The sequence below is a fragment of the Manis pentadactyla genome, chromosome 4 (assembly GCF_030020395.1).
Source record: "Manis pentadactyla isolate mManPen7 chromosome 4, mManPen7.hap1, whole genome shotgun sequence".
Lineage (NCBI taxonomy): Eukaryota > Metazoa > Chordata > Mammalia > Pholidota > Manidae > Manis > Manis pentadactyla.
The window spans coordinates 113431446-113443142 of record NC_080022.1 but is presented as its reverse complement, the minus strand read 5'-3'; the positions used below and the strand labels follow the sequence as shown (position 1 = coordinate 113443142).

The following is an 11697-nucleotide window of genomic DNA, read 5'->3' as shown; positions in this document are numbered from 1 at the left end:
TAGACCTCATTAGGCCCTCTTCAAAGTCACTTTTCTTCAGTATACCACAGTCCTAGTTATCTAGGCTTGAAGCCTTGGAGTCTGTCTTGACTTCCCCACCTTCCCAGTCCTTCATCTAAATGTGTCATCAAATCCCATCCTTTCTTTCCTTCTATCATCAAGCTACTTTCCTACAATTTTGAAAACTGCTGCACCCTGTTTGTTTTTATCACTTCCCACAGGGGCCATACAATAGACTCCTAAATGACCTCTCTGCCCAGATATTATTCTTTCCAATTCATTCTATACAGCACAGTCTAGGGTGGCCAACTTGTCCCAGGTTGCCCAAAACTCTCCCCATTTTAGCCCTGGAAGTCTCATATGCTGGGAAACCCCTTAGTCCCAGACAAACTGAGACAACTGGCAACCTTACCAGTCAGATTAAAATCTTCCCACAAATAATTCTTTGATGTGTGTGATTTCCCCTAACCAAAATGTTCCCTGATTCCCACTTCTCATTAAAATAAACCATAAAGCAAGCACCAAATCTGCCTCAGAGAATGTATGAGAAAGCAAGTTGAATTGGAATCAGGAAACAAGAATCCTAGACCTGGCCCTTTGGGTTCTTTGGCAAGACACTCAGTCTACATGGAACTTAGTTTCCTCATCTGAAAAATTAAGAGGCTAAAACTCGATTTCCTTTTGAGCTCTAAAATTCTCTAATTCTATCCTTCTGTATACTCTCTGCTTTAGCCAGGTTGACCAACTTCCTGCAATCCAAACACACCCTATGAATTCTCACCTTTGTACCTTTGATCTTTCCCTTCTCCACACCATGATTTCTCTGCTTCTTTTTTGCCCATTTGACTTCTTTGAGGACCAACACAAATCCCACCTTTGAAGGGAAGCCTAAGCCTAGCCCTTGAAGACTCCACATGTACCCAGGTTTTCTGACATTTAGCACTTCTCATGTCCCGCTCTTGGTGTTCAAGATATTTTTCTATGTGAAGCTTCCTTATTCCAACTGGACTAAACTCTCTGCATTTTGTGATTCCGTTGCAGAATCCTGAACACATAATATCAAATGTAAATAATAATAGTCAATAATAGCAAGTATCATCACTAACAATTGATTGTCATATAGATACATAGGAAAAAGTCCAACCAGGGCTCTCAATGTGAGACAGAAGAAGAAAGCAAAGGTAAATCTAGAATTCTTGGCACTTTACACAGGATTCTCAAATGCTTCCATAATTCAATAATTCACTTACTCCACAAATAATTACTGAGCATCTCTTATGCTAAAGACACTGCTGGTATAACATGGGAGAAGAGATGGGGAATGAATGGAGGCCCAGGTCTCTGATAGCATCTCTATTCACAGATAGAAAAAGCTTCCACATTGTCCCTCAACTCTAACTTTTCAGTAAGACCTTAAAAGGGTCAAATGCTGGCATCTCCACCAAAGTCACACCCCTCCCTCCCTCCCAGATTTTGTCATGCATCCACTTTCCCCCAGCCTGCATAGCTGTTAAATGAAAAAGAAAAAATTTAAAATAGGTCAATAGATTAAAATACACATATCTACCTACAGAAGCAAAGCAATCTAAAACAAACCTCTTACAGGAACTATATATTCTGACTATATACCTAGAATCTCTAATCCCTACTTTGACAGATTTTTGTACAGTTTCCATATTGATATCCTTCTTTGGTATGATGTGTCTTCCATTAGCCTTGGTGACACATATTAAGGATGAACTCAGCCTATACCTCTGTCTTCTGGGACCCCCACAGTATACATGCATATACACACTCCCCTAATTAAGTGGGGCTGGGTCTTGAACAGTGTCACCTACTCTAATGACAAACAGGTTCATGAGTAAGTGGGGGAAGTAAATAAACCAATGGTCTGCAGAGGGAGAGGTCAAGCTGGGCTGAGCTGGGCTGCACCCAGAGTGATTCAGATTCCTCCACAGAATGGGTGGCTCCTGGGATTGTCTAGTAGGACAATTAAAACCCTTATAAGTAGGATGGGTTTTCAGGTCTCCAGTATCCTCTCCGGCTTCTGATTTTCTGCTCCTTCTTCCTTAAGCAGGTAAGACAGGCATGGGGGAGCAATGGCAGTATCTATGAGGCTCTTGTTGGCAGCTATGATGTGCTGGGGCTGGGGAGGTCTAAGACTACTCCCTGTGAGTGATAGCTGTGGGCACCCTCCTGCTTTCCTTTCTTGGCTCTATCACAGAATATGATGATAGCTGGGGTAGCTTACTTCTAAGCCTGTAAAAAGTACATGCTTTTGTTTCAGTGTGTCCTAGGTGTCCCAAAACTGAGGGCCAGAACTATTGGTGGATAGCTTAGTCTCTAGTAGATCCACAGTAGATCACTTACCTTTGTGCAAGTTAGTCAAGATGCAAGAATTTAGAGTTCATCAGGGCCAAGGCCCTAGACCATAAGGCCACAATAATATTCAACTCTTATTGCAATGAATTGCCACAAGGGACTCAGCTTGTCCTATGCAATTCACTATTTACCACTTACCCTTTTAGGCATCATTGCACACTTTTGGAAATTCAATGTGTTTTGCAGTTGGGGCTTCTTGGAGGTTTATAAACCCAGTAACTGGAATTATCACACCACAAGGAGAAATACCATTGAGGTATAAATCCCAAAAGACTCCAGCCTCCCAACATGGCCAGTGTGAACCTACCTGATTGTATATACTTCCTATTATCAATGCAGTTAATTTGGCTTGCTATTTTTACCTTTAACAGTTTTTGAATTAATTGATTCTACTTTATAAGCATATTCCAAAATGACCATCCAGGCCAGAAACACTTGCTAGAATTTAGCCTCCCAGAAAGCTTTCATTGGCCCACAGCAAGAGACCTCTAGCCTTCTTCCCCACTTGAGCAAGGCCCATAGGAAGAGTGAGTCCTGTTACATGGGGTCGCTTTGCCCCATTCAGTATGTTCATCACTGGTGGAAAATTATGCCTTATTATCCTGTCTGCTGGCCCTGACTCTGTGGGCTTCCTGATCTCCCTTCCTATTTGGTCTAATATGAGAGCTTGAATCAAGCAAATTCCACCTCAAGAAGAGGATGAGGCTTATAGAACACCTGCCATGTATTTGGAAATCTCTGCTTTTTCTAGCAGGTGACCCATAGTTCATACCCAATCCCACTGTAGCACATATTTGGAGCCTGACTAAGGTCAAAGGGAATGGGGATTATGGCTAGGAAGAGGCTCTGTCATTTCTTAACCTTCATAAGAAATGGCCCCTGACTAAGAAGGACCCTTTCCCTCTGGAAATACTATCTCCTGGTCTTCATTCTAAACATAGACAAAATCTTGTTTCTTCTTTAAGGTTCACCTATCTTGGCCAAAATGGCTCAACTCCTGAACAGCATATTCACTGTGATTGAGGTGTTTGAGAAATATGCTAAACAGGATGGGGACTGTACCTCACTATGTAAGAAGGAGTTGAAGCAGCTGCTTTTGGCTGAGTTTGGAGATATCCTCCGGGTAAGATACACAGACTCTGGGCCCCATGGAATCAATGTGACTCCGACACTTGCATCCAGGGCTTGATGTTTTTTGTTTTGTTTGGTCATGCGCCATCCTGTAACGAAAAGAATTTTGGGCAGCTCCTTAGTAGTTCTCTCTCAGCACACATACATGTGTGCACAGGCATGCTCAGACATAGACATAGACACAAACACACAACACATACCTCCTTGTATCTGAACATGAAGAGAAAGGAGTACAACTTCAAACTGTAAATCATTCTCAGAAGAAAGTCTAGATTCATATTTTAGTGTGTCCACACATCTTCCCATTCATTCATTCATTCATTCATTCAATAAAGAACACACGTCTTCCCATTCATTCATTCATTCAATAAGGAGTTGTTGAGCACCTACTCCATACCAGCACCATCCTAGGCACTGGGAATATGAACATGAATTAAACAAGTTTTCTCCTCCCTCCTGGATCTCACAATGTAGTTGGAAAGAAGTAGATAAACAAATAATTGCAATATAACATGTGATGGGATGCAACAGCTTCCTCAAATGTCCCAAATTAATTATTAATGGAGCAGAGTATACCTGCTCCCTATGGTCATGCTCCCATTGGTCTAGCAAGAGATGAGGTTCTGAGAACCAGCTGATCAAAGACTAGAACCAAGCCTAAGCCACTTCATACTAATGGTTTTCACCAGAACAAATGGACGGGGCATGGACATTAGCACACATCTTAGTCTAAGTCACAGCAGAACTTCTGATTTTGCTCTTTGTTTTATCTTCTCACAGAGACCAAATGATCCAGAGACAGTGGAAATCATTATCAGCCTCTTGGATAGAGACAGAAATGGGCATGCTGATTTTCATGAATATCTCTTGTTGGTGTTCCAATTGGCCCAAGCCTGCTATCATAAGATGGATAATGAGACATGTGGAGACAGAACCTCCCAGCAAGAAAGGGAACAGGAGGAAATACTAGACCATAGGTTTCCAGGAAATACAGGCAGACAACACAGGCAGAGGCAGGACTCCCCCTGTAGTCAGTCTGAGAGGCAACACCAGGATGTCCACCAGGATCAGTCTGAGAGACAAGATAGGGGCTCCAGTTCTGGTCAAAGACTGAGTCATAAATGTAGCAGTGGCCATCCTAAAAGACAAGGACATACCTTTGCCTTAAATCACTGTGAGAAACAAGTTCAGGATTCTCATTATAGCCAGTCTGCAAGGTTTGGACAACAAGAAAGTGGTAGCCAGTTAGGAAGACATGGAGAAAAGTCTTGCTCTACCCAGATAAACCAACAGGAATCAGGCTCTTATTTTGGACAGTCTGGGAGGCTGGGCCTGGAATCGAGTCAGAGAGATAGGCAAGAATTGGATTCCCAATATGGCCAGACAGAGAGACAAGGCCAGAGCTCCCACTATGGTCAGACAGACAGGCGAGGTCAGAGTAATCATTTTGGTCAGACAGACAGACGACGCCAATGTTCCCACTATGACCAGACAGACAGACAGGGCCAGAGTTCCCACTATGATCAGACAGACAGACAGGGCCAGAATTCCCACTCTGGTGAGACAGACAGACAAGGCCAGAGTTCCCACTCTGGTGAGACAGACAGACAAGGCCAGAGTTCCCACTCTGCTGAGACAGACAGACAAGGCCAGAATTCCCACTCTGGTGAGACAGACAGACAAGGTCAGAGTTCCCACTATGGTCAGACAGACAGACAGAGCCAGAGTTCCCACTATGATCAGACAGACAGACAAGGTCAGAGTTCCCACTATGATCAGACAGACAGACAAGGTCAGAGTTCCCACTATGATCAGACAGACAAACGAGGCCAGAGTTCCCACTATGGTCAGACAGACAGACAAGGCCAGAATTCCCACTCTGGTGAGACAGACAGACAAGGCCAGAGTTCCCACTCTGGTGAGACAGACAGACAAGGTCAGAGTTCCCACTATGGTCAGACAGACAGACAGAGCCAGAGTTCCCACTATGATCAGACAGACAGACAAGGCCAGAGTTCCCACTATGGTCAGACAGACAGACAAGGCCAGAGTTCCCACTATGATCAGACAGACAAACGAGGCCAGAGTTCCCACTATGGTCAGACAGACAGACAGGGTCAGAATTCCCACTATGGTCAGACAGACAGACAGGGCCAGAGTTCCCACTATGGTCAGACAGACAGACAGGCTCAGAGTTCCCACTATGATCAGACAGACAGACAAGGCCAGAGTAATCATTTTGGTCAGACAGACAGACATGGCCAGAGTAATCATTTTGGTCAGACAGACAGACAAGGCCTGAACTCTCAGTCAGAGACTGGGGAAACTAGGCAAAGTAGGTACTTCCAAGGGAGTGAGGAAACATGCAGAGATTCATATATTCAGCAAGCAAGAATTTCAAGGAGACCAAGACAAGAGACTCAAGGACAGGAATGGAACCGAAATCAGAGACAGAGACTCCACTCTAGAGAAGGGCAGCAGAGTAGCACCCAGGTGTGGGAATCTGATGAAGATGACCAATCTCAGCAACATAAACTTGTGGCACAGATCCAGCATGAAAGGTCTGTATGTCACAAAGGGAGTGACTGGCAGCTGAGCAGTAGTGTGCAGGGTAACAGACAGGCCCAAACGGGGCAGAACTGTGATGAGGGCTGCAGCCACCACGCAGAGGAAGAACAGGGCCACCACCAAAACAGGGGCACTCACAGCCACGAGGGTCAGGAAGCTTCATGTGAGACATGGGGCAAGGAAACCCATGAGGAGGAGCAGAGACGTCAGCCAAGGGGCAGACAAGCCAATGCGGAAGATCAAAGCTCTCAGCAACAACGGGATAAGCCAACCCATGAGGAGAAAGAAAGGTATCCAGGGCACCAGGACCAACGATCCCACAGGGCCCAGCAAGGCTGTGTTAACAGAGAAAAATCCCACCTAAATGAACATGGCCAGAGCCGGGGCTCCCAGGGGAGACACAGCGCGCCGGCCTTCAACCCAGCCCAGATTGACAGGAGGCCCCAAAGAAGAGAACAAGGTGAAAGTCACCCTGGCAGTGCAGCCATTGCTCTCACCCCCCTCTATGACTATGTACAAGAGCAGAGAACCAACCATTGGCACTAGGCCATGCACACACCAGTGCAGAAGAAATACAAAGCTGAACAAGAAATCTGTGTGTCAAGTTTGTCCTTATTTCTGTTCAAGAGGGGAAAACACATGGCTTCCTTCCCTCCTTGACTCTTATCTATGTGCAGGGATGCTTTTGAGGACTTGTATTCACTTTTTAGGCCATTTCAGTTCTTTGAGCCGCAGTTCTAGGGTGTTTTGTTTAGGTGAAATTTGAGTAGTAAATTGGGTGACATAATCAGATCCCAATTTTTATTAATTTGGGGATTTAAATCATTTCCTGGTTTGTCTTTCATGTAGATGAGACATGATTGGATCATTGAAAGTAGAAGTTTTGCCCCAAAGTTCAGAAACAGGTAAGGAGTTATGAAGATATACATTACAGCTTGAAGAGAAGCGACCCTGGGCTTTGGTGAGCTTTGGCACCTGTGGATGAAACATCAAGAATTCCAAGCCTCATAGTCCACACTCAAATAAAACATAGTGAGAGGCTACTAGGAGAGCCAGAGACTGCAGAGGGCATCTCTGATATCCACAACAGCTTCTGCTCCCAGTCTCCTACCCCTCACCAGAGGGACTGTCCAGTGAGCTCCTTTCACTAGAGCTGATCAGATAGCTAATTCCAGCTCCATACCTTTCTGGTTTCTGATCACATAAAATATGGAGAAAGCATGACATCTATTTTCAGATTATAATGAGCCACAGCTATTGATCTATAGCTCCTGGAGCCTGAAAACCTCTCAAAGAAAATGTATGGAATTGTATTAAAATACCCAATAAATGATTGGTGAGCAAGGATGTTGATGACTCTCTTCATTTTTCACTATGGGCTGTGTTATCTTCCCTTGTGGGCCATTTTCCAAGAAAAAGACCTTATTTCTTGAGTTCTAAGATCTCTTTGTTCTTTTGAGTTCCTGAGCACTGAAAAAAAATCAGAATCAATGTGAAACAAACAACAAGAAATCAAAAAGAACTTATCTAAATATCATTTTTATCTCCTTCCCCACAGAGGAGTCAAATTTGATCCTTCCACCACATTCACTTCCACATTCAAATGTTTACTAAGTCTTCTAAACTCTATATCCTCCATACCTCTTAAATCTCTCCCCAATTCTCCAGTTCCACTGCCTTTAATCTCCCTTCTCTTCAGTGGCTCCCAGTGATGTTAGAATAAAGTTCACACTCCTTAGCATGGCACATAGGCCCTTCATCATCTGACATAGATGATCTACCTAGCCTAATCTGGTGAAAGGCCTCTTCCAGGAGTATCCAGTGCTCCAGCCATGCCAAGGACTTGGCATTTTCTTGGTTACCATGGTCTTTCATTAATTGAAATCTTTGAACATACCACCCCACATCCTGGCAAAAACCTAGGCATCCTCTGTATCCCAACTAAAACATCATATGTTCTAGACAGCCTTCCTGGATACTACAAGCACTCTTACCTCTAAGTTCCTAGTCATTTCTGTTATATCATTTGCCACATACTCTACTGTGAGTATCTCTCCCTACCAAACTGGGAATAAGCCATATTTACTCAACCTTGTACAGCTCAGCAGTTATTATAGCCACTGATGTCTAGTGGCACTCATTAACTGTTGAATACGTGGGTAGATGGAGGAAATTAGTTCTGGCTTCAGAAAGAATTCAACTGAACATTTATTGGGCGTCTACCATCTGGTACACAGTAACAGAAAGGAAAGACTATGACCCTTATTCAGTCACGGCTCAACAAATGAAACAGCAACCTTTTAAGGTATTTTAAGCAGAAGGGATTTACTGCCTAGAATTATGAATTGAGTTATTGGAAACTAGCAAACAACCTCTGGAACTACTGAGTTTAAGATATCACTAGAGCTGCAACCCAAGAGTCAGAAAGCTAGGATCCAGAAGCTGCCAGCCTTGCTGCCCAAACTGCCTGTCAACATCCATGTCTCCATAACCTTGTTTGCCAAGACATAGCAAAATCACTATACCTTCCAAATATCATGTGAACACATCTAATTGGAAAACATAATTCACATCCATAAACATAGAAGGGAGTCTAGTAAATATAAACAGAGATAAGAATGGATGTCGAGAGCCATCAGATCACAACAGGAAAGATGTAAAAATCCATAACAACAACCTCTTTCCTCAAGGATATTATAATATAAAAATAAATACATGTAAGCAAACAACCAAAAAACATGGCAACATGTCATATATACAAGAAAATTGCTGTCATGGGACCAAGAAGAAAGTGACTGCCTGGAAGGATTGAGAAAGACTTTCATAGAGGAAAGTATCTAAGCAAGGTCCACCCTGGGGAAGTAGGGACCATGGTTTGTCCTGGGCTTTAAGCTTGATGGGGATGTCCCTATGTTGCCTGCTATCCAAATGGCATAAATATTCACTGGTACAGTGGGTCTTACAAATGTTCTCCAAAACTTAGGCCCTCCCCAGGAAAATTAAACTAGGGGATAGAGAATGAACCCAAAGTTAAGACATCTCAAAACCTGGCAGCTTCTCAGAGTTCATGAGGCTCTCAGCATGTCAGCTGAGTAGTGAAGGGTAGGAGGGATTTAGGTATTCTAGGCAGAGGGAAGAGCATGAATAAAACATGGAAAAGTCCAGGAGTGTTCAATGAAGTAAAAGGTACAAACATAGAACACTAAAAAGTGAGAGTAGAGTCAAAACTGAAAGGACAAATTGAGCCAGTTGGTGGAGGATCTGAAAATCCACCATGAAGAGTCGAGAATTTTTCTGTTAGTAGTAGGAACCTCAAAAGTTTTAAATGAGAAGATAAGAGGAAAACTGACAGGAGAGATGCTTGGAATGGAGAGAAAGAACTACCATAAGGATGAAGTTGGGTGAATTTGATCTGTATAACTTCCCTATCACAGGTACAGCAAAAGCCCATGCAGACCTTGAAACATGGCAGACTGGGGAGAGCTGTCAAGGCTGTAAGGCCAAAGGTCAAGGACCAGAAAGAGGGGGTTTCACCCTGAAGAAGGTATTGAAAGGAAGGAGAGAAACAACCTAATATGATACTGGCTGACAAGAATTGAACTCTGTAGCTGGAAAAAAAGCATCTCTCTGGATCTAAGCCATAGAGCAACTTTCCTAATTTCCTCAGTTGAAAAGCCCAAACATAAGACCATCCAGCATTGTCTATTCACAAACTCAATCTCACCAACTGTGAAGCCAATTCACATGCTTCCTTCAATTATGCCTAAATCAGAAAGACGTCATTCCCTTCTAGAAAAAGGGATCTTTATTTCACTGCAGCCAAACTATCTTCCCCTTGGGGCTTATTCCTCAGGTGCCTTCTCTTTTCTAACTGCAGATTATTTTATCTAGTCCTAAGGCTTTCAGTATCATGACTGTTTCTAAGATACTCATATTCTTCATCACCAACCCTACTTCTTTCCTAAATCCCAGACTGTTATAGCCAATTATCTAGTTGGCATTTCCATATGGACATCAAATAGCATCTCAATCTTAGCATTCCCTAACAGAACATTTGATTTGCCTTATTTTCCCCTCAGTTTTCTCCACTTCAGTAAGTTGGTAGCACCATCCACACTGCTCAGGAAAAAACCTAGGAGACATTCCTTACTGTAATCATTCCCTCCCCATAAATCAAGCACATTAGAAAATCCTTTTTTTGTTCTATCTTGAAATACAGGGTAGCGCAAATCTACCATTCTTGTCATCAGTATTCCTATCATCCCTATCACTATCATGTCTCTCCTGGGATAAAACAATAGCTTCCTGATGGGGCTCTCCTTTCAAGTTCCCAGATCCAATTCCAATGGGTGTGTGGGGTGGGGGGAGAGGGTCTTCCCACATACACCAAGCAATTCTCCAACACCAGCAGGATGTCAGAGAATTCAACTCAATTCTGACACTATCTGCCTGGAAACAGAACCAGACTACCCAGGTTAAGGGCTCTGTCCTACAAGACTGCCCTACAACCCTGACTCCAGACACCAGTATCAAGCCCCAGGGTATTAACTATGGTTCTGAACAACTGGCTACAGATCCAAAGTTCCAATGACCTCCTTCTTAGGTTTGATTAATTTGCTAGAGCAGCTCACAGAACTCAGGAGAACACTTATGTTTACCAGTTTAATAAAGGATACAAATTATTAGCCAGATGAAGAGATACATAGGGCAAGGTCACAAATAAAGGAGCTTCTATCCTCAGGGAGCTTGGGGGCCTGGCTTAGTGACACATAGAAGCATTCTGTTTCTTTGTTGAGAAAATGGAAATTTCTGACCGCAATTCCCACCTGGCCTTAATAGTGCCTATTATGTATATATACAAAAACCTGTTTGCACACCTATGGAATGTTTACTGGGGACAGAGCAGCTGGTCACTCACAGGAGTACCAGCCCAGGGGAGGGGAGGAGAGGAAGCACCCATCCTCTCTTCTGCTCCTCAGTTCCTGGTACATAATTGGTCAGGCATCCACCAGTCACCAGAGACCTGCCCACAGAGTTCCTCCTGGTGTTAGGAGTGGGGAAATGGAGAGAGTGGTGAAAATAGGGAGAGTGGTGTGAGTGTGAGAGCAAGGAGATTGGGGAGCTGGGAATGGGAGCCCAGAGGGAGAGCTAGGAGACAATGGCTGCTGGCAGAGGGAAGCCATGGAGCCCCAGTGCTAGGAAAATATTAAGCCCATGCTGGGGAGCAAGGAGGAGCAGCACCAGACCTATATGCTTATATTTAGCTGAGTGACTGCTGTGAGAATAAATGTGGTATGAACCCCTTTAAAAACCCCCAACATCTTGCTCTTGCCTTTATTCAGTCTCACCTAATTCACAGAGAACTTGCCCTGGGTGGGGAATCACCTCCTCCCAAAGCATCATTCCCCAAGGGTAGGAGTTCTCTCTGACAGGGTAGCAGGATGAAAAAGAGAGAACAAAATGCTCTTCTCGTGGGTTTTTGTAATAATGATTGACTATCATGGCCATTATCTGATTCAACCCCAGCACCTCTTGCCCTTTCGCTTCCCAGAGGTTGGGGGCTAGAGGCTGAGAGTTCCAGCCCTCTGATCACATTGTTGTTCCCCCACAATCAGC

General features: G+C 43.8%; 1 protein-coding gene across 2 annotated transcripts; it reads left to right on the top strand.

The window, feature by feature from the left end:
- The first annotated feature begins 2000 nt into the window (after positions 1–2000).
- Positions 2001–7428, top strand: LOC118922400 (repetin). Of its 2 annotated transcripts, XM_057500755.1 has the most exons (4): positions 2001–2077; positions 3348–3505; positions 4294–5197; positions 5270–7428. In XM_057500755.1, the coding sequence occupies exons 2-4, from the start codon at positions 3368–3370 to the stop codon at positions 6625–6627; spliced, it is 2400 nt and encodes a 799-aa protein (XP_057356738.1). In that variant the 5' UTR covers positions 2001–2077; positions 3348–3367; the 3' UTR covers positions 6628–7428. The 2 variants fall into 2 exon arrangements, with proteins under 2 accessions (XP_057356738.1, XP_036760972.2); XM_036905077.2 differs by having other exon boundaries at positions 4294–7428.
- The last annotated feature ends 4269 nt before the right edge of the window (positions 7429–11697 follow it).

Bases quoted from the DNA above. Each gene is read 5' to 3' on its own strand.
- LOC118922400 (XM_036905077.2), top strand. From the start codon at position 3,368: ATGGCTCAACTCCTGAACAGCATATTCACTGTGATTGAGGTGTTTGAG. The intron at 3,506-4,293 runs GTAAGATACACA...ATCTTCTCACAG, and splicing joins AGTTTGGAGATATCCTCCGG to AGACCAAATGATCCAGAGAC.